Source organism: Panulirus ornatus, chromosome 64 (assembly GCF_036320965.1).
Source record: "Panulirus ornatus isolate Po-2019 chromosome 64, ASM3632096v1, whole genome shotgun sequence".
NCBI lineage: Eukaryota > Metazoa > Arthropoda > Malacostraca > Decapoda > Palinuridae > Panulirus > Panulirus ornatus.
The window spans coordinates 14,077,200-14,097,523 of NC_092287.1; the positions used below are offsets into that span (position 1 = coordinate 14,077,200).

General features: G+C 41.3%; 1 protein-coding gene across 1 annotated transcript in view; it reads left to right on the forward strand.

The window, feature by feature from the left end:
• The window catches only part of LOC139746244 (uncharacterized), a 1,225,703-nt gene that overhangs the window by 348,734 nt on the left and 856,645 nt on the right, over positions 1-20,324 (forward strand). Inside the window, exon 2 of the mRNA XM_071657250.1 lies at positions 18,855-18,986. Coding sequence (XP_071513351.1) covers positions 18,855-18,986 — 132 coding nt within the window. The remainder of the gene's footprint in view (positions 1-18,854; positions 18,987-20,324) is intronic.

The window sequence follows — 20,324 nt, forward strand, 5'->3', positions numbered from 1 at the left end:
TACTCTCTCTCCCCAACTCTCATTTGCCCTCTTTTTCACCTCTTGCACCTTTCTCTTGACCTCCTGCATCTTTCTTTTATACATCTGCTAGTCATTTGCATTGTTTTCCTGCGGAACTCGTCCAAATGCCTCTCTCTTCTCTTTCACTAATACTTTTACTTCTTCATCCCAACACTCACTACCCTTTCTAATCTGCCCATCTCTCACGCTTCTCATGCCACAAGCATCTTTTGCACAAGCCATCTCTGCTTCTCATGCCACAAGCATCTTTTGTGCAAACCATTACTGCTTCCCTTAATACATCCCATTCCTCCTCCACTCCCCTTTCGTTCTTTGCTCTAACCGTTTTTCATTCTGCACTCAGTTTCTCTTGGTACTTCCTCACACAAGTCTCCTTCCCAAGCTCAATTACTCTCAACACTCTCTTCAACCCAACATTCTCTCTTCCTTTCTGAAACACCTCTACATATCTTTATCTTCGCCTTCACAAGATAATGATCAGACATCCCTCCAGTTCCACCTCTCAGCACATTAACATCCAAAAGTCTCTTTCGCGCGCCTATCACTAACACGTAACCCAGTAACGCTCTCTGGCCATCTCTCCTACTTACATACGTATATTTTGTAGATGTCTATTTTTAAACCAAGTATTCCCAATCACAAGTCCTTTTTCAGCACACAAATACACGCTCTTCACCTTTTCCATTTACAACACTGAAAACCCCATGTACACCAATTATTTCCTTAACTGCCACATTACTCACCTTTGCATTCAAATCATCTGTCACTATAACCCGGTCTCGTACATCAAATCTACTAACACACTCACTCAGGTGCTCCCAAGCACTTGCCTTTCCTGACTTTTCCTCTCCTGCCAGGTGTATGTGCACCAAAATATATTCATATATATATATTCTTTCTTTCATACTATTCGCCATTTCCCGCGTTAGCAAGGTAGCGTTAAGAACAGAGGACTAGGCCTTTGAGGGAATATCCTCATCTGGCCCCCTTCTCTGTTCCTCATTTGGGGAAAAAAAAAAACAAGAGGCGAGGATTTCCAGCCCCCCGCTCCCTTCCTTTTTAGTCGCCTTCTACGACACGCAGGGAATACGTGGAAAGTATTCTTTCTCCCATATTCCCTATCCGACATTTCCCGTGATATCGAGGTAGCGTTAAGAACAGAGGACTGGGCCTTTGAGGGAATATCCTCACCTGCCCCATTCTCTGTTTCTTCTTTTGGAAAAATAAAAAAAGAAAGAGAGAGGGGAGAATTTCACGCCCCTCACTTCGTTCCCTTTTAGTCGTCTTCTACGTCACGCAGGGAATACGTGGGAAGTATTCTTTCTCCCCTATCCCCAGGGATATATATATATATATATATATATATATATATATATATATATATATATATATATATATATTCTTTTTTTTTTTCATAATATTCGCCATTTCCCGCATTAGCGAGGTAGCGTTGAGAACAGAGGACTGGGCCCTTGAGGGAATATCCTCACCTGGGCCCCTTCTCTGTTCCCTCTTTTGGAAAATTAAAAAAAAGTGAGAGGGGAGGATTTCCAGCCCCCCGCTCCCTCCCCTTTTAGTCGCCTTCTACGACACGCAGGGAATACGTGGGAAGTATTCTTTCTCCCCTATCCCCAGGGATAAATATATATATATATATATATATATATATATATATATATATATATATATATATATATATATATATATATATATATATATATATATATATATATATATATATATATATATATGATAGAGTGTAAGAAAGTAAATTCTCGATTAATATGGGTAAAACTGAAAGTTGATGGAGAGAGGTGGGTGATTATTGGTGCATATGCACCTGGGCATGAGAAAAAAGATCAAGAGAGGCAAGTGTTTTGGGAGCAGCTGAATGAGTGTGTTAGTGGTTTTGATGCACGAGACCGGGTTATAGTGATGGGTGATTTGAATGCAAAGGTGAGTAATGTGGCAGTTGAGGGAATAGTTGGTATACATGGGTTGTTCAGTGTTGTAAATGGAAATGGTGAAGAGTTTGTAGATTTATGTGCTGAAAAAGGACTGATGATTGGGAATACCTGGTTTAAAAAGCGAGATATACATAAGTATACTTATGTAAGTAGGAGAGATGGCCAGAGAGCGTTATTGGATTACGTGTTAATTGACAGGCGTGCGAAAGAGAGACTTTTGGATGTTAATGTGCTGAGAGTTGCAACTGGAGGGATGTCTGATCATTATCTTGTGGAGGCTAAGGTGAAGATCTGTATGGGTTTTCAGAAAAGAAGAGTGAATGTTGGGGTGAAGAGGGTGGTGAGAGTAAGTGAGCTTGAGAAGGAGACCTGTGTGAGGAAGTACCATGAGAGACTGAGTACAGAATGGAAAAAGGTGAGAACAATGGAAGCAAGGGGAGTGGGGGAGGAATGGGATGTATTTAGGGAATCAGTGATGGATTGCGCAAAAGATGCTTGTGGCATGAGAAGAGTGGGAGGTGGGTTGATTAGAAAGGGTAGTGAGTGGTGGGATGAAGAAGTAAGAGTATTAGTGAAAGAGAAGAGAGAGGCATTTGGACGATTTTTGCAGGGAAAAAATGCAATTGAGTGGGAGATGTATAAAAGAAAGAGACAGGAGGTCAAGAGAAAGGTGCAAGAGGTGAAAAAAAGGGCAAATGAGAGTTAGGGTGAGAGAGTATCATTAAATTTTAGGGAGAATAAAAAGATGTTCTGGAAGGAGGTAAATAAAGTGCGTAAGACAAGGGAGCAAATGGGAACTTCAGTGAAGGGCGCAAATGGGGAGGTGATAACAAGTAGTGGTGATGTGAGAAGGAGATGGAGTGAGTATTTTGAAGATTTGTTGAATTTGTTTGATGATAGAGTGGCAGATATAGGGTGTTTTGGTCGAGGTGGTGTGCAAAGTGAGAGGGTTAGGGAAAATGATTTGGTAAACAGAGAAGAGGTAGTGAAAGCTTTGCGGAACATGAAAGACGGCAAGGCAGCAGGTTTGGATGGTATTGCAGTGGAATTTATTAAAAAAGGGGGTGACTGTATTGTTGACTGGTTGGTAAGGTTATTTAATGTATGTATGACTCATGGTGAGGTGCCTGAGGATTGGCGGAATGCGTGCATAGTGCCATAGTACAAAGGCAAAGGGGATAAGAGTGAATGCTCAAATTACAGAGGTATAAGTTTGTTGAGTATTCCTGGTAAATTATATGGGAGGGTATTGATTGAGAGGGTGAAGGCATGTACAGAGCATCAGATTGGGGAAGAGCAGTGTGGTTTCAGAAGTGGTAGAGGATGTGTGGATCAGGTGTTTGCTTTGAAGAATGTATGTGAGAAATACTTAGAAAAGCAAATGGATTTGTATGTAGCATTTATGGATCTGGAGAAGGCATATGATAGAGTTGATAGAGATGCTCTGTGGAAGGTATTAAGAATATATGGTGTGGGAGGCAAGTTGTTAGAAGCAGTGAAAAGTTTTTATCGAGGATGTAAGGCATGTGTACGTGTAAGAAGAGAGGAAAGTGATTGGTTCTCAGTGAATGTAGGTTTGCGGCAGGGGTGTGTGATGTCTCCATGGTTGTTTAATTTGTTTATGGATGGGGTTGTTAGGGAGGTAAATACAAGAGTTTTGGAAAGAGGGGCAAGTATGAAGTCTGTTGGGGATGAGAGAGCTTGGGAAGTGAGTCAGTTGTTGTTCGCTGATGATACAGCGCTGGTGGCTGATTCATGTGAGAAACTGCAGAAGCTGGTGACTGAGTTTGGTAAAGTGTGTGGAAGAAGAAAGTTAAGAGTAAATGTGAATAAGAGCAAGGTTATTAGGTACAGTAGGGTTGAGGGTCAAGTCAATTGGGAGGTGAGTTTGAATGGAGAAAAACTGGAGGAAGTGAAGTGTTTTAGATATCTGGGAGTGGATCTGGCAGCGGATGGAACCATGGAAGCGGAAGTGGATCATAGGGTGGGGGAGGGGGCGAAAATTCTGAGGGCCTTGAAGAATGTGTGGAAGTCGAGAATATTATCTCGGAAAGCAAAAATGGGTATGTTTGAAGGAATAGTGGTTCCAACAATGTTGTATGGTTGCGAGGCGTCGGCTATGGATAGAGTTGTGCGCAGGAGGATGAATGTGCTGGAAATGAGATGTTTGAGGACAATATGTGGTGTGAGGTGGTTTGATCGAGTGAGTAACGTAAGGGTAAGAGAGATGTGTGGAAATAAAAAGAGCGTGGTTGAGAGAGCAGAAGAGGGTGTTTTGAAGTGGTTTGGGCACATGGAGAGAATGAGTGAGGAAAGATTGACCAAGAGGATATATGTGTCGGAGGTGGAGGGAACGAGGAGAAGAGGGAGACCAAATTGGAGGTGGAAAGATGGAGTGAAAAAGATTTTGTGTGATCGGGGCCTGAACATGCAGGAGGGTGAAAGGAGGGCAAGGAATAGAGTGAATTGGAGCGATGTGGTATACCGGGGTTGACGTGCTGTCAGTGGATTGAATCAAGGCATGTGAAGCGTCTGGGGTAAACCATGGAAAGCTGTGTAGGTATGTATATTTGCGTGTGTGGACGTATGTATATACATGTGTATGGGGGGGGTTGGGCCATTTCTTTCGTCTGTTTCCTTGCGCTACCTCGCAAACGCGGGAGACAGCGACAAAGTATAAAAAAAAAAAAAAAATATATATATATATATATATATATATATATATATATATATATATATATATATATATATATATATATATATATATATACATACAGGGTCCCAGGTTCGATCCTGGCTGTTGGAGCTTTGTATGTTCTATGAAGGTGCGCGTTCATATACACTTTATTCGTATTCATATAACTTTGCGTTGTACAGTCAGGTTCGGTAAAACGCTATCAGCTGGCTATGTGTTCTGTTCGGAAACAACCGATAGACCCTTAGATCCGATATACCCGATAGACGTCTCACCATTGTGAGACGAAGGGTATTCGAGTACTTAGTATTTCGAATAGTTGTTTCCTATTATACAGTCCCTTAGCCTACCGGTTAGCATGCCTGCCTCTTGAACAAGGGGTCCCAGGTTCGATCCTGGTTATTATTTATTTATTTTTCTTTGTCGCTGTCTCCCGCGTTAGCGAGATAGCGCAAGGAAACAGACGAAAGAATGGCCCAACCCACCCACATACACATGTATGTACAGAGACGTCCACACACGCAAATGTACATTCCTATACATCTCAACGTATATATATATATATATATATATATATATATATATATATATATATATATATATATATATATATATATATATATATATATATATATATATATATATATATATATATATATATATACACATACACAGAAATATTCATATATACACATGTACATAATTCATACTGTCTGCTTTTATTCATTATCATCGCCACCTCGCCACACATGAAATAACAACCCCCTCCTCCGTCAAGTGTGCTAGGTACCGCTAGTAAAAGACAACAAAGGCCCCATTCGTTCACACTCAGTCTTTAGCTGTCATGTAATAATGCACCGAAACCACAGCTCCCTTTCCACATCCAGGCCCCACAGAACTTCCATGGTTTACCCCAGACGCTTCACATGCCCTGGTTCAATCCACTGACAGCACGTCGACACAGGTATACCACATCGTTCCAATTCACTCTATTCCTTGCAAGCCTTTCACCCTCCTGCATATTCAGGCCCCGATCACTCAAAATCTTTTTCACTCCATTTTTCCACCTCCAATTTGGTCTCCCACTTCTCCTCGTTCCCTCCACATCTGATATATATATCCTCTGGGTCAATCTTTAATCACTCATTCTCTCCATGTGGCCACACCATTTCAAAACACCCTCTTCTGCTCTCTCAGCCACACTCTCAATTTTACCACACATTTGTCTTACCCTATTATTTCTTACTCGATCAAACCACCTCACATCACATATTGTCCTCAAACATCTCATTTCCAGCGCATCCCCCCTCCTGCGCACAACTCTATTCATAGCCCAAGCCTCGCAATCTTGTTGGAACCTACAACATTGTTGGAACCACTATCCCTTCAAATATACCCATTTTTGCTTTCCGAGATAATATTCTCGACTTCCACACATTCTTCAAGGCTTCCAGAATTATCGCCCCCTTTCCCACCCTATGATTCACTTCCTCTTCCATGGTTCCATCCGCTGCCAAATCCAATCCCAGATATCTAAATCACTTCACTTCCTCCTGTTTTTCTCCATTCAAACTCACCTCCCAATTAACTTGACCCTCAACCCTACTATAGCTAATAACCTTGCTCTTATTCACATTTACTCTCAACTTTCTTTTTCACACACTATATCAAACTCAGTCACCAGCTTCTGCAGTTTCCCACATGAATCAGCCACCAGTGATGTATCATCAGCGAACAACAACTGACTCACTTCCCAAGCTTTCTCATCCACAACGGACTGCATAATTGCCCCTCTTTCCAAAACTCTTGCATTCACCTCCCTAACAACCCCATCCATAAACAAATTAAACAACCATGGAGACATCACACACCCATGCCGTAAACCTATATTCACTGAGAACCAATCACTTTCCTCTCTTCCTTAAATGTACACATGTCTTACATCCTCGATAAAAACTTTTCACTGCTTCTAACAACTTGCCTCTCACACCATATATTCTTAATAGCTTCCACAGAGCATCTTTATCAACGCTATCATATGCCTTCTCCAGACCCATAAATGCCACACACAAATCCATTTGCTTTTTTAGGTATTTCTCATATACATTCCTCAAAGCAAACACCTGATCCACATATCCTCTACGACTTCTGAAACCACACTGCTCTTCCCTAATCTGATGCTCTGTACATGCCTTCACCCTCTCTATCAATACCCTCCCATACAATTTACTAGGAATACTCAACAAACTTATACATCTGCAATTTGAGCACTCACCTTTGTCCCCTTTGCCTTTGTACAATGGCACTATGCAATCATTCCGCCAATCCTCAGGCACCTCACCATGAATCATCCATACATTAAATAACCTTACCAACTAGTCAACAACCCAGTAACACCCTTTTTTTTTATAAATTCCACTGCAATATCATCCAAACCCGCTGCCTTGACGTTTTTCATCTTCCGCAAAGCTTTTACTACCTCTTCTCTGTTTACCAAATCATTTTCCCTAACCCTCTCACTTTGTACACCACCTCGACCAAAACATTCTATACCTGCCATTCTATCATCAAACACATTCAACAAAACTTCAAAATACTCACTCCACCTCCTTCTCATTTCATCACCACTTGTTATCACCTCCCAATTAACCACCTTCACTGAAGTTCCCATTTGTTCCCTTGTCTTAGGCACTTTAATTACCTCCTTCCAAAACGTGTTTTTATTCTCCCTAAAATATAATGATACTCTCTCACCCCAACATTCATTTGCTCTCTTTTTCGCCTCTTGCATCTTTCTATTGACGTCCTGCCTCTTTCTTTTATACATCTCCCATTCATTTGCTTCATTTCCCTGCAAAAATCTTCCAAATGCCACTCTCTACACTTTCACTAATAATCTTACTTTTTCATCCCACCACTCACTACCCTTTCTAATTTGTCCACTTCTCACGCTTCTCAAGCCACAAGCAACTTTTGCGGAAGCCATCACTGCTTCCCTAAATACATCCCATTCCTCCCCCAATCCCCTTACCTCCTCTGTTCTCACCTTTTTCCATTCTGTACTCAGTCTTTCCTGGTCCTTGCTCACACAAGTCTCCTTCCCAAGCTCACTTACTCCCACCACTCTCTTCACCCCAACATTCTCTCTTCTTTTCTGAAAACCTCTACAAATCTTCACCTTCACCTCCACGAGATAATGATCAGACATCCCTCCAGTTGCGCCTCTCAGCACATTAACGTCCAAAAGTCTCTCTTTTGCGCCCCCATCAATGAACACGTAATCCAATAACGCGCTCTGGCCATCTCTCCTACTTACATACGTATACTTATGTATATCTCTCTTTTTAAACCAGGCATTCCGAATTACCAGTCCTTTTTCAGCACATAAATCTACAAGTTCTTCACCAGTTCCATTTACAACACTGAAAACCCCATGTATATCAATTATTCCCTCAACTGCCACATTACTCACTTTTGCATTCAAATCGCCCATCACTATAACCCGGTCACGTGCATCAAAACCACTAACACATTCATTCAGCAGCTCCCAAAACACTTGCCTTTCATGATCTTTCTTCGCATGCCCAGGTGCATATGCACCAATAATCACCCATCTCTCTAAATCAACTTTCAATTCTCCTCATATCAATCTAGAGTTTACTTTCTTACACTCTATCACTTACTCCCACAACCCCTGTTTCCGTAGTAGTGCTACTCCTTCCCTTGCTTTTGTCCACTCACTAGCCCCTGACTTTACTCCAAAGACATTCCCAAACCACTCTTCCCCTTTACTCTCAATCTTCGTTTCACTTAGAGCCAAAACATCCAGGTTCCTTTTCTCAAACATACTACCTATCTCTCCTTTTTTCTCATCTTGTTTACATCCGCACACATTTAGACACCCCAATCTGAGCCTTCGAGGAGGAAGCGAACTCCCCGCGTGACTCCTTCTTCTGTTTCCCCTTTTAGAAAGTTAAAATACAAGGAGGGGAGGGTTTCTAGCACTCCGTTTCCGTCCCTTTAGTGGCCTCCTACGACACGTGAGGAATATATATATATATATATATATATATATATATATATATATATATATATACTTCCCACGTATTCCCTGCGTGTAGTAGAAGGCGACTAAAAGGGGAGGGAGCAGGGGGTTGGAAATCCTCCCCTCTCATTGTTTTTTTTTTAATTTTCCAAAAGAAGGAACAGAGAAGGGGGCCAGGTGAGGATATTCCCTCAAAGGCCCAGTTCTCTGTTCTTAACGCTACCTCGCTAACGCGGGAAATGGCGACTAGTTTGAAAAAAAATAATATATATACATATATATATATATATATATATATATTTATATATATATATATATATATATATATATATATATATATATATATATATATATATATATATATATATATATATATATATATATATATATATATATATATATATATATATATATATATTAATATATATATATATATATATATATATATATATATATATATATATATATATATATATATATATATATATATATGTGTGGACGTGTGTATGTACATGTGTATGGGGGGGGGGGGTTGGGCCATTTCTTTCGTCTGTTTCCTTGCGCTACCTCGCAAACGCGGGAGACAGCGACAAAGTATAAAAAAAAAAAAAAGAAAAAAAATATATATATATATATATATATATATATATATATATATATATATATTATCCTTCGGGATAGGGGAGAAAGAATACTTCCCACGTATTCCCTGCGTGTCGTAGAAGACGACTAAAACGGGAGGGAGCGGGGGGGGCTGGAAATCCTCCCTTCTCGTTTTACTTAAATTTTCCAAAAGAAGGAACAGAGAAAAGGGCCATGTGATGATATTCCCTCAAAGGCCCAGTCCTCTGTTCTTAACGCTACCTCGCTAATGCAGGAAATGGCGAATAGTTTGAAAGAAAAGAAATATATATATATATATATATATATATATATATATATATATATATAAATATATATATATATATATATATATATATATATATATATATTAATATATATACATGTATTTCTTTTTCTTTCAAACTATTCGCAATTTCCCGCATTAGCGAGGTAGCGTTAAGAACAGAGGACTGGCCCTTTGTGGGAATATCCTCACCTGGCACCCTTCTCTGTCCCTATATATATATATATATATATATGTATATATATATATATATATATATATATATATATATATATATATATATATATATATATATATGTATATATATTTTTTTTTCTTTTCTTCTTTTTTTTGCTTTGTCGCTGTCTCCCGCGTTTGCGAGGTAGCGCAAGAAAACAGACGAAAGAAATGGCCCAACCCACCACCATACACATGTATATACATACGTCCACACACGCAAATATACATACCTACACAGCTTTCCATGGTTTACCCCAGAGGCTTCACATGCCCTGATTCAATCCACTGACAGCACGTCAACCCCGGTATACCACATCGATCCAATCCACTCTATTCCTTGCCCTCCTTTCACCCTCCTGCATGTTCAGGACCCGATCACGCAAAATATTTTTCACTCGACCTTTCCACCTCCAATTTGGTCTCCCACTACTCCTCGTACCCTCCACCTCTGACACATATATCCTATTGGTCAATCTTTCCTCACTCATTCTCTCCATGTGCCCGAACCATTTCAAAACACCCTCTTCTGCTCTCTCAACCACACTCTTTTTATTTCCACATATCTCTCTTACCCTTACATTACTTACTCGATCAAACCACCTCACACCACATATTGTCCTCAAACATCTCATTTCCAGCACATCCACCCTCCTGCGCACAACTCTATTCATAGCCCACGCCTCGCAACCATACAACATTGTTGGAACCACTATTCCTTCAAAAATACCCATTTTTCCTTTCCGAGATAATGTTCTCGACTTCCACACATTCTTCAAGGCTCCCAGAATTTTCGCCCCATCCCCCACCCTATTATTCACTTCCGCTTCCATGGTTCCATCCGCTGCCAGATCCAATCTCAGATATCTAAAACACTTCACTTCCTCCAGTTTTTCTCCATTCAAACTTACCTTCCAATTGACTTGAACCTCAACTCTACTGTACCTAATAACCTTGCTCTTATTCACATTCACTCTTAACTTTCTTCTTTCAAACACTTTACCAAACTCAGTCACAAGCTTCTGCAATTTCTTACATGAATCAGCCACCAGCGCTGTATCATCAGCGAACAACAACTGACTCACTTCCCAAGCTCTCTCTCATCCAGAACAAACTGCATACTTGCCCTTCTTTCCAAAACTCTTGCATTCACCTCCCAAACAACTCCGTCCATAAACAAATTAAACAACCATGGAGACATCACACACCCCTGCCGCAAACCTCCATTCACTGAGGACCAATCACTTTCCTCTCTTCCTACACATACACAGGCCTTACATCCTCTATAAAAACTTTTCACTGCTTCTAACAACTTGCCTCCCACACCATACATTCTTAAAACCTTCCACAGAGCATCTCTATCAACTCTATCATATGCCTTCTCCAGATCCATAAATGCTAAATACAAATCCATTTGATTTTCTAAGTATTTCTCACATACATTCTTCAAAGTAAACACCTGATCCACACATCCTCTACCACTTCTGAAACCACACTACTCTTCCCCAATCTTAAGCTCTGTATATGTCTTCACCCTCTCAATCAATACCCTCCCATATAATTTACCAGGAATACTCAACAAACTTATACCTCTGTAATTTGAGCACTCACTCTTATCCCCTTTGCCTTTGTACAATGGCACAATGCAAGCATTCCACCAATCCTCAGGCATCTCACCATGAATCATATATATATATATATATATATATATATATATATATATATATATATATATATATATATATATATATATATATATATATATATATATATATATATATATATATATATATATATATATATATATATATATATATATATATATATATATATATGCATATATATATATATATATATATATATATATATATATATATATATATATATATATATATATATATATATATATATATATATATATATATATATATATATATACATATATATATATATATATATATATATGTATATATTTACATATATATATGTGGAGGAAGTGAAGTGTTTTAGATATCTGGGAGTGGATCTGGCAGTGGATGGAACCATGGAAGCGGAAGTGGATCATAGGGTGGGGGAGGGGGCGAAAATTCTGGGAGCCTTGAAGAATGTGTGGAAGTCGAGAACATTATCTCGGAAAGGAAAAATGGGTATGTTTGAAGGAATAGTAGTTCCAACAATGTTGTATGGTTGCGAGGCGTGGGCTATGGATAGAGTTGTGCGCAGGAGGATGGATGTGCTGGAAATGAGATGTTTGAGGACAATGTGTGGTGTGAGGTGGTTTGATCGAGTAAGTAACGTAAGGGTAAGAGAGATGTGTGGAAATAAAAAGAGCGTGGTTGAGAGAGCAGAAGAGGGTGTTTTGAAATGGTTTGGGCACATGGAGAGAATGAGTGAGGAAAGATTGACCAAGAGGATATATGTGTCTGAGGTCGAGGGAACGAGGAGAAGTGGGATACCAAATTGGAGGTGGAAAGATGGAGTGAAAAAGATTTTGAGTGATCGGGGCCTGAACATGCAGGAGGGTGAAAGGAGGGCAAGGAATAGAGTGAATTGGATCGATGTGGTATACCGGGGTTGACGTGCTGTCAGTGGATTGAATCAGGGCATGTGAAGCGTCTGGGGTAAACCATGGAAAGTTGTGTGAGGCCTGGATGTGGAAAGGGAGATGTGGTTTCGGGCATTATTGCATGACAGCTAGAGACTGAGTGTGAACGAATGGGGCCTTTGTTGTCTTTTCCTAGCGCCACCCCGCACACATGAGGGCGGAGGGGGATGGCATTCCATGTGTGGCGAGGTGGCGATGGGAATGAATAAAGGCAGACAGTGTTAATTGTGTGCATGGGTATATATATGTATGTGTCTGTGTGTGTATATATATGTGTACATTGAGATGTATAGGTATGTATATTTGCGTGTGTGGAAGTGTATGTATATACATGTGTATGGGGGTGGGCTGGGCCATTTCTTTCGTCTGTTTCCTTGCGCTACCTCGCAAACGCGGGAGACAGCGACAAAGCAAAATAGAATATAAATAAATATATATACATATATATATATATCTGTTTCTAAAATGGGAAACAGAAGAAGGAGTCACGCGGGGAGTGCTCATCCTCCTCGAAGGCTCAGATTGGGGTGCCTAAATGTGTGTGGATGTAACCAAGATGTGAAAAAAGGAGAGATAGGTAGTATGTTTGAGGAAAGGAACCTGGATGTTTTGGCTCTGAGTGAAACGAAGCTCAAGGGTAAAGGGGAAGAGTGGTTTGGGAATGTCTGGGGAGTAAAGTCAGGGGTTAGTGAGAAGACAAGAGCAAGGGAAGGAGTAGCAATACTCCTGAAACAGGAGTTGTGGGAGTATGTGATAGAATGTAAGAAAGTAAATTCTCGATTAATATGGGTAAAACTGAAAGTTGATGGAGAGAGATGGGTGATTGTTGGTGCATATGCACCTGTGCATGAGAAGAAAGATCATGAGAGGCAAGTGTTTTGGGAGCAGCTGATTGAGTGTGTTAGTGGTTTTGATGCACGAGACCGGGTTATAGTGATGGGTGATTTGAATGCAAAGGTGAGTAATGTGGCAGTTGAGGGAATAATTGGTATACATGGTGTGTTCAGTGTTGTAAATGGAAATGGTGAAGAGCTTGTAGATTTATGTGCTGAAAAAGGACTGATGATTGGGAATACCTGGTTTAAAAAGCGAGATATACATAAGTATACTTATGTAAGTAGGAGAGATGGCCAGAGAGCGTTATTGGATTACGTGTTAATTGACAGGCGTGCGAAAGAGAGACTTTTGGATGTTAATGTGCTGAGAGGTGCAACTGGAGGGATGTCTGATCATTATCTTGTGGAGGCTAAGGTGAAGATTTGTATGGGTTTTCAGAAAAGAAGAGTGAATGTTGGGGTGAAGAGGGTAGTGAGAGTAAGTGAGCTTGGGATGGAGACTTGTGTGAGGAAGTACCATGAGAGACTGAGTACAGAATGGAAAAAGGTGAGAACAATGGAAGTAAGGGGAGTGGGGGAGGAATGGGATGTATTTAGGGAATCAGTGATGGATTGCGCAAAAGATGCTTGTGGCATGAGAAAAGTGGGAGGTGGGTTGATTAGATAGGGTAGTGAGTGGTGGGATGAAGAAGTAAGAGTATTAGTGAAAGAGAAGAGAGAGGCATTTGGACGATTTTTGCAGGGAAAAAATGCAATTGAGTGGGAGATATATAAAAGAAAGAGACAGGAGGTCAAGAGAAAGGTGCATGAGGTGGAAAAAAGGGCAAATGAGAGTTGGGGTGAGAGAGTATCATTAAATTTTAGGGAGAATAAAAATATGTTCTGGAAGGAGGTAAATAAAGTGCGTAAGACAAGGGAGCAAATGGGAACTTCAGTGAAGGGCGCAAATGGGGAGGTGATAACAAGTAGTGGTGATGTGAGAAGGAGATGGAGTGAGCATTTTGAAGGTTTGTTGAATGTGTTTGATGATAGAGTGGCAGATATAGGGTGTTTTGGTCGAGGTGGTGTGCAAAGTGAGAGGGTTAGGGAAAATGAGTTGGTAAACAGAGAAGAGGTAGTAAAAGCTTTGCGGAAGATGAAAGCCGGCAAGGCAGCAGGTTGGGATGGTATTGCAGTGGAATTTATTAAGAAAGGGGGTGACTGTATTGTTGACTGGTTGGTAAGGATATTTAATGTATGTATGACGCATGGTGAGGTGCCTGAGGATTGTCGGAATGCGTGCATAGTGCCATAGTACAAAGGCAAAGGGGATAAGAGTGAGTGCTCAATTTACAGAGGTATAAGTTTGTTGAGTATTCCTGGTAAATTATATGGGAGGATACTGATTGAGAGGGTGAAGGCCTGTACAGAGCATCAGATTGGGAAGAGCAGTGTGGTTTCAGAAGTGGTAGAGGATGTGTGGATCAGGTGTTTGCTTTGAAGAATGTATATGAGAAATACTTAGAAAAGCAAATGTATATGTATGTAGCAATTATGGATCTGGAGAAGGCATATGATAGAGTTGATAGAGATGCTCTGTGGAAGGTATTAAGAATATATGGTGTGGGAGGCAAGTTGTTAGAAGCAGTGAAAAGTTTTTATCGAGGATGTAAGGCATGTGTACGTGTAGGAAGAGAGGAAAGTGATTGGTTCTCAGTGAATGTAGGTTTGCGGCAGGGGTGTGTGATGTCTCCATGGTTGTTTAATTTGTTTATGGATGGGGTTGTTAGGGAGGTGAATGCAAGAGTTTTGGAAAGAGGGGCAAGTATGAAGTCTGTTGGGGATGAGAGAGCTTGGGAAGTGAGTCAGTTGTTGTTCGCTGATGATACAGCGCTGGTGGCTCATTCATGTGAGAAACTGCAGAAGCTGGTGACTGAGTTTGGTAAAGTGCGTGAAAGAAGAAATTTAAGAGTAAATGTGAATAAGAGCAAGGTTATTAAGTACAGTAGGGTTGATGGTCAAGTCAATTGGGAGGTGAGTTTGAATGGAGAAAAACTGGAGGAAGTGAAGTGTTTTAGATATCTGGGAGTGGATCTGGCAGCGGATGGAACCATGGAAGCGGAAGTGGATCATAGGGTGGGGGAGGGGGCGAAAATTCTGGGAGCCTTGAAGAATGTGTGGAAGTCGAGAACATTATCTCGGAAAGCAAAAATGGGTATGTTTGAAGGAATAGTGGTGCCAACAATGTTGTGTGGTTGCGAGGCTTGGGCTATGGATAGAATTGTGCGCAGGAGGATGGATGTGCTGGAAATGAGATGTTTGAGGACAATGTGTGGTGTGAGGTGGTTTGATCGAGTAAGTAACGTAAGGGTAAGAGAGATGTGTGGAAATAAAAAGAGCGTGGTTGAGAGAGCAGAAGAGGGTGTTTTGAAATGGTTCGGGCACATGGAGAGAATGAGTGAGGAAAGATTGACCAAGAGAATATATGTGTCGGAGGTGGAGGGAACGAGGAGAAGAGGGAGACCAAATTGGAGGTGGAAAGATGTAGTGAAAAAGATTTTGTGTGATCGGGGCCTGAGCATGCAGGAGGGTGAAAGGAGGGCAAGGAATAGAGTGAATTGGAGCGATGTGGTATACCGGGGTTGACGTGCTGTCAGTGGATTGGATCAAGGCATGTGAAGCGTCTGGGGTAAACCATGGAAAGCTGTGTAGGTATGTATATTTGCGTGTGTGGACGTATGTATATACATGTGTATGTGGGTGGGTTGGGCCATTTCTTTCGACTGTTTCCTTGCGCTACCTCGCAAACGCGGGAGACAGCGACAAAGGAAAAAAAAAAAAAAAAAAAAAAAAAAAATATATATATATATATATATATATATATATATATATATATATATATATATATATATATGTATACAAACGTGTAGGAAGAGAGGAAAGTGATTGGTTCTCAGTGAATGTAGGTTTGCGGCAGGGGTGTGTGATGTCTCCATGGTTGTTTAATTTGTTCATGGATGGGGTTGTTAGGGAGGTAAATGCAAGAATTTTGGAAAGAGGGGCAAGTATGAAGTCTGTTGTGGATGAGAGAGCTTGGGAAGTGAGTCAGTTGTTGTTCGGTGATGATACAGTGCTGGTGGCTGATTCATGTGCGAAACTGCAGAAGCTGGTGACTGAGTTTGGTAATGTGTGTGAAAGAAGAAAGTTAAGAGTAAATGTGAATAAGAGCAAGGTTATTAGGTACAGTTGTGTTGAGGGTCAAGTCACTTGGGAGGTAAGTTTGAATGGAGGAAACCTGGAGGAAGTAAAGTGTTTTAGGTATCTGGGAGAGGATCTTGCAGCGGATGGAACCATGGAAGCGGAAGTGGATCATAGGGTGGGGGAGGGGGCGAAAATCCTGTGAGCCTTGAAGAATGTGTGGAAGTCGAACATTATCTCTGAAAGCAAAAATGGGTATATTTGAAGGAATAGTGGTTCCAACAACGTTTTATGGTTGCGAGGCGTGGGCTATGAATAGAGTTGTGAGCAGAAGGATGGATATGCTGGAAATGAGATGTTTGAGGACAATGTGTGGTGTGAGGTGGTTTGATCGAGTAAGTAACGTATGGGTAAGAGATATGTGTGGAAATAAAAAGAGCGTGGTGGAGAGAGCAGAAGAGGGTGTTTTGAATTGGTTTGGGCACATGGAGAGAGTGAATGAGGAAAGATTGACCAAGAGGATGTATGTGTCGGAGGTGGAGGGAACGAGGAGAAGTGGGAGACCAAATTGGAGTTGGAAAGATGGAGTGAAAAAGATTTTGTGTGATCGGTGCCTGAACATGCAGGAGGGTGAAAGGAGGGCAAGGAATAGTGAATTGGATCGATGTGGTATACCGGGGTTGACGTGCTGTCAGTGGATTGAATCAGGGCATGTGAAGCGTCTGGGGTAAACCATGGAAAGCTGTGTTGGTATGTATATTTGCGTGTGTGGACGTATGTATATACATGTGTATGGGGATGGGTTGGGCCATTTCTTTCGTCTGTTTCCTTGCGCTACCTCGCAAACGCGGGAGACAGCGACAAAGCAAAAAAAAAAAAAAAAAATATATATATATATATATATATATATATGTATATATATATATATATATATATTTTTTTTTTTTTTTTTTTTTTTGAAGGAATAGTGGTTCCAAGAATGTTATATTGTTGCGAGGCGTGGGCTATGGATAGAGTTGTGTGGAGGAGGGTGGATGTGATGAAAATGAGATGTTTGAGGACAATATGTGGTTTTTGGTGCTTTGATCGAGTAAGTAATAATAGGGGAAGAGAGATGTGTGGTCATAAAAGGGGTGTGGTTGAGAGGGCAGAAGAGGGTGTTTTGAAATGGTTTGGTCACATAGAGAGAATGAGTGAGGAATGATTGACCGAGAGGATATATGTGTCAGAGGTGGAGGGAACGAGAAGTGGGAGACCAAATTGGAGGCTGGAAAGATGGAGTGAAAAAGATTTTGAGTGATCGGGGTCTGAACATGCAGGAGGGTGAAAGGTGTGCACGGAATAGAGTGAATTGGAACGATGTGTTATACCGGGGTCGAAGTGCAGTCAGTGTGAAGATACTGGGATAAACCCTGGAAAGTTCTGTGGGGCCTGGATGTGGAAAGGGAGCTGTGGTTTCGGTGCATTGTTACTTGACAGCTAGAGACAGTGTGAACGAATATGGCCTTTGTTGTCTTTTCGTAACGCTACCTTGCGCACATGCGGGGCGAGGGGTTGTTATTTCATGTGTGGCGTGGTGGCGATGGAAATGAATAAAGGAAGACACTATGAATTATGTACATGTGTATATATGTATATGTCTCTTTGTGCATATATATATATGTCTACGTTGAGATGTATAGGTATGTATAGTTGCGTGTGTGGACGTGTATGTATATACATGTGTTGTGGGTGGGTTGGGCCATTCTTTCGTCTGTTTCCTTGCGCTACCTCGGTAACTCGGGAGACAGCGAGAAAGCAAATAATAAATAATGTATATATGTACCAGTAATCGAAAACCCTTCCTCTCACGTCCATGAGTAATCTCTGCTGCTGGAGTGAGTTATGTGATATGTATGAGACTAGGCGTAAGTTCTTGTGAAACCGCACTCCCGAGACGTACATGAGTAGCTGATTTTCGTCACCACTCTGGACAACCTCCGCAACATTACAAACTCGAATTCTACCTTTCCCAAGACCCCTTATCCCCAGGATGCAGGTTCCATACTGAAAATACTGGTCAATACTCCTGAGTTCTCCAGCATTCACCTCACGCAGATACACACACATGAAACTCCTTGACCTGTTTGCTGTATGTATATATGTATATTGTGGGAACTAACGGCTCTCACCAGGAATCCCTCTCCTGTCTGGCACAAGGGGTCCCGCCTCATGGCTGGTGCTGGGATGTACCATCCCTGAAGCAGTTGTCTAATATCATGTCTTCTCTCTCTCTCTCTCTCTCTCTCTCTCTCTCTCCTCCCCAGCCACCCGCCTGTTGTCTGGTGCTGGGGTGTTCCTCCCCTGCATCAGTTATCTAACATCACGTCTCTCTCTCCTCCCCAGCCACCCGCCTGCTGTCTGGTGCTGGGGGCGGCGGTCCCCTGCAGTTCTCTGAGCCACGCTACTGCCTCCTGCTGGCAGAGGACGCCCCACCAGCACTCAGGATCGCCCAGGTCTCCGCCTCCCACAAGGACGGTCAGTGCTATTAGCTATACATCAGTTTAGAGTGATTTACATTATTGTTGTAACCGAGACACTGATAAACGTGGTGTCCTCTTACGCGTAAGAAATTATCTATCTTTATGTCTGTTGAATTAAAAACTCTTGTATTTTGACTTCTGTAAGTATAGTATTTTTAAGTTTTGACATAAAGAACTTATGGATTTTTGTATTTCGAGGATTTTGTGTTTGTTGTGCTCGAGGATCTCTTTTTCTTATGCAAATCATTAATAAAACCATGTACACTTTTGTGATTCATGGGCAGGGAACCTTTTAGATCTCTCTTTTGAGCATGGGGAACTGTTTTATGTTCGTAATACTCACTGGAGTGCTGATTATGGTAAGCTGGCTGGCCTCTAGTCCGTCATAACTTGACTGACCATGGAGTTACTAAAGTGGTTGATACACTGAAGAAAAAACCAACAGGAGTTAGCTTTCTTATGCCAGGATCCTATATTTCCCCATTTCCTTACGTTCTTGCACTCTATAACACCACCCTGATTCTCTGGGCTCCTACCAAATATGTATCAGCCATGATAGAAACACGCGTCTAGTCCCATCACCCGAAGGTTCTGCTTTCACGTACATGCTGTGGAGCACCATCATCAGGATCCTTGCCACTTCCGTCAGGCTCTGGGGTTATCCTTCAAATGGGCAGCCGGGCGGAAGCAAGACCTCTTGAAGTGATGTTGCGGACCTAACTCTGCCTTGCATACTGTACGCCATAACTCTTACATGTCAGAGTGAAGGCGGCAAATTTTCAAACCATACGTGCCATTGCTCAGGGTAGATAGTGGAGGTAGAACAAATGGTTTTACAAGCATAAAGTGCGAGTGGGTTAACATGAATTTTGAGGAATGAGTTTCAGGTCTTAGGAAGGTCCTTACATGGGGATTTCTAACAGCGGACCTTCCTCGTGCTGGCTATGACCTAGTTCTGCTTGGATGAGTGATGGTCCAGCATGGATAGGGGCGTTCTCTTCATAACAGACTTGTTTACTTGATTTTTTGCAGGTATATGGAGTAGTGAATTTGGATTAGTTGTCTGGACTGATGCATCCAATGCAATTCCAGCTTATAATAGCTTAGTATTGTAGAGCATCGTGTAGTGTGAATAGCTTATCATATTTCAGTATTATAGAGTATGTTGTAGTGTGACATAGCCTATGATAGTTTAGAATTTTAGATTAGTTTAGAGTCATATGGCTTATCTGTTAGTGATCAGTACCTCGTGTAGCAGGGAATGTTGCTTGTCTCTGCTGGGAGCCGTCTGAGCGGAGATTCAGACCATCTCAAAGGTATCCTTCACTGTGGA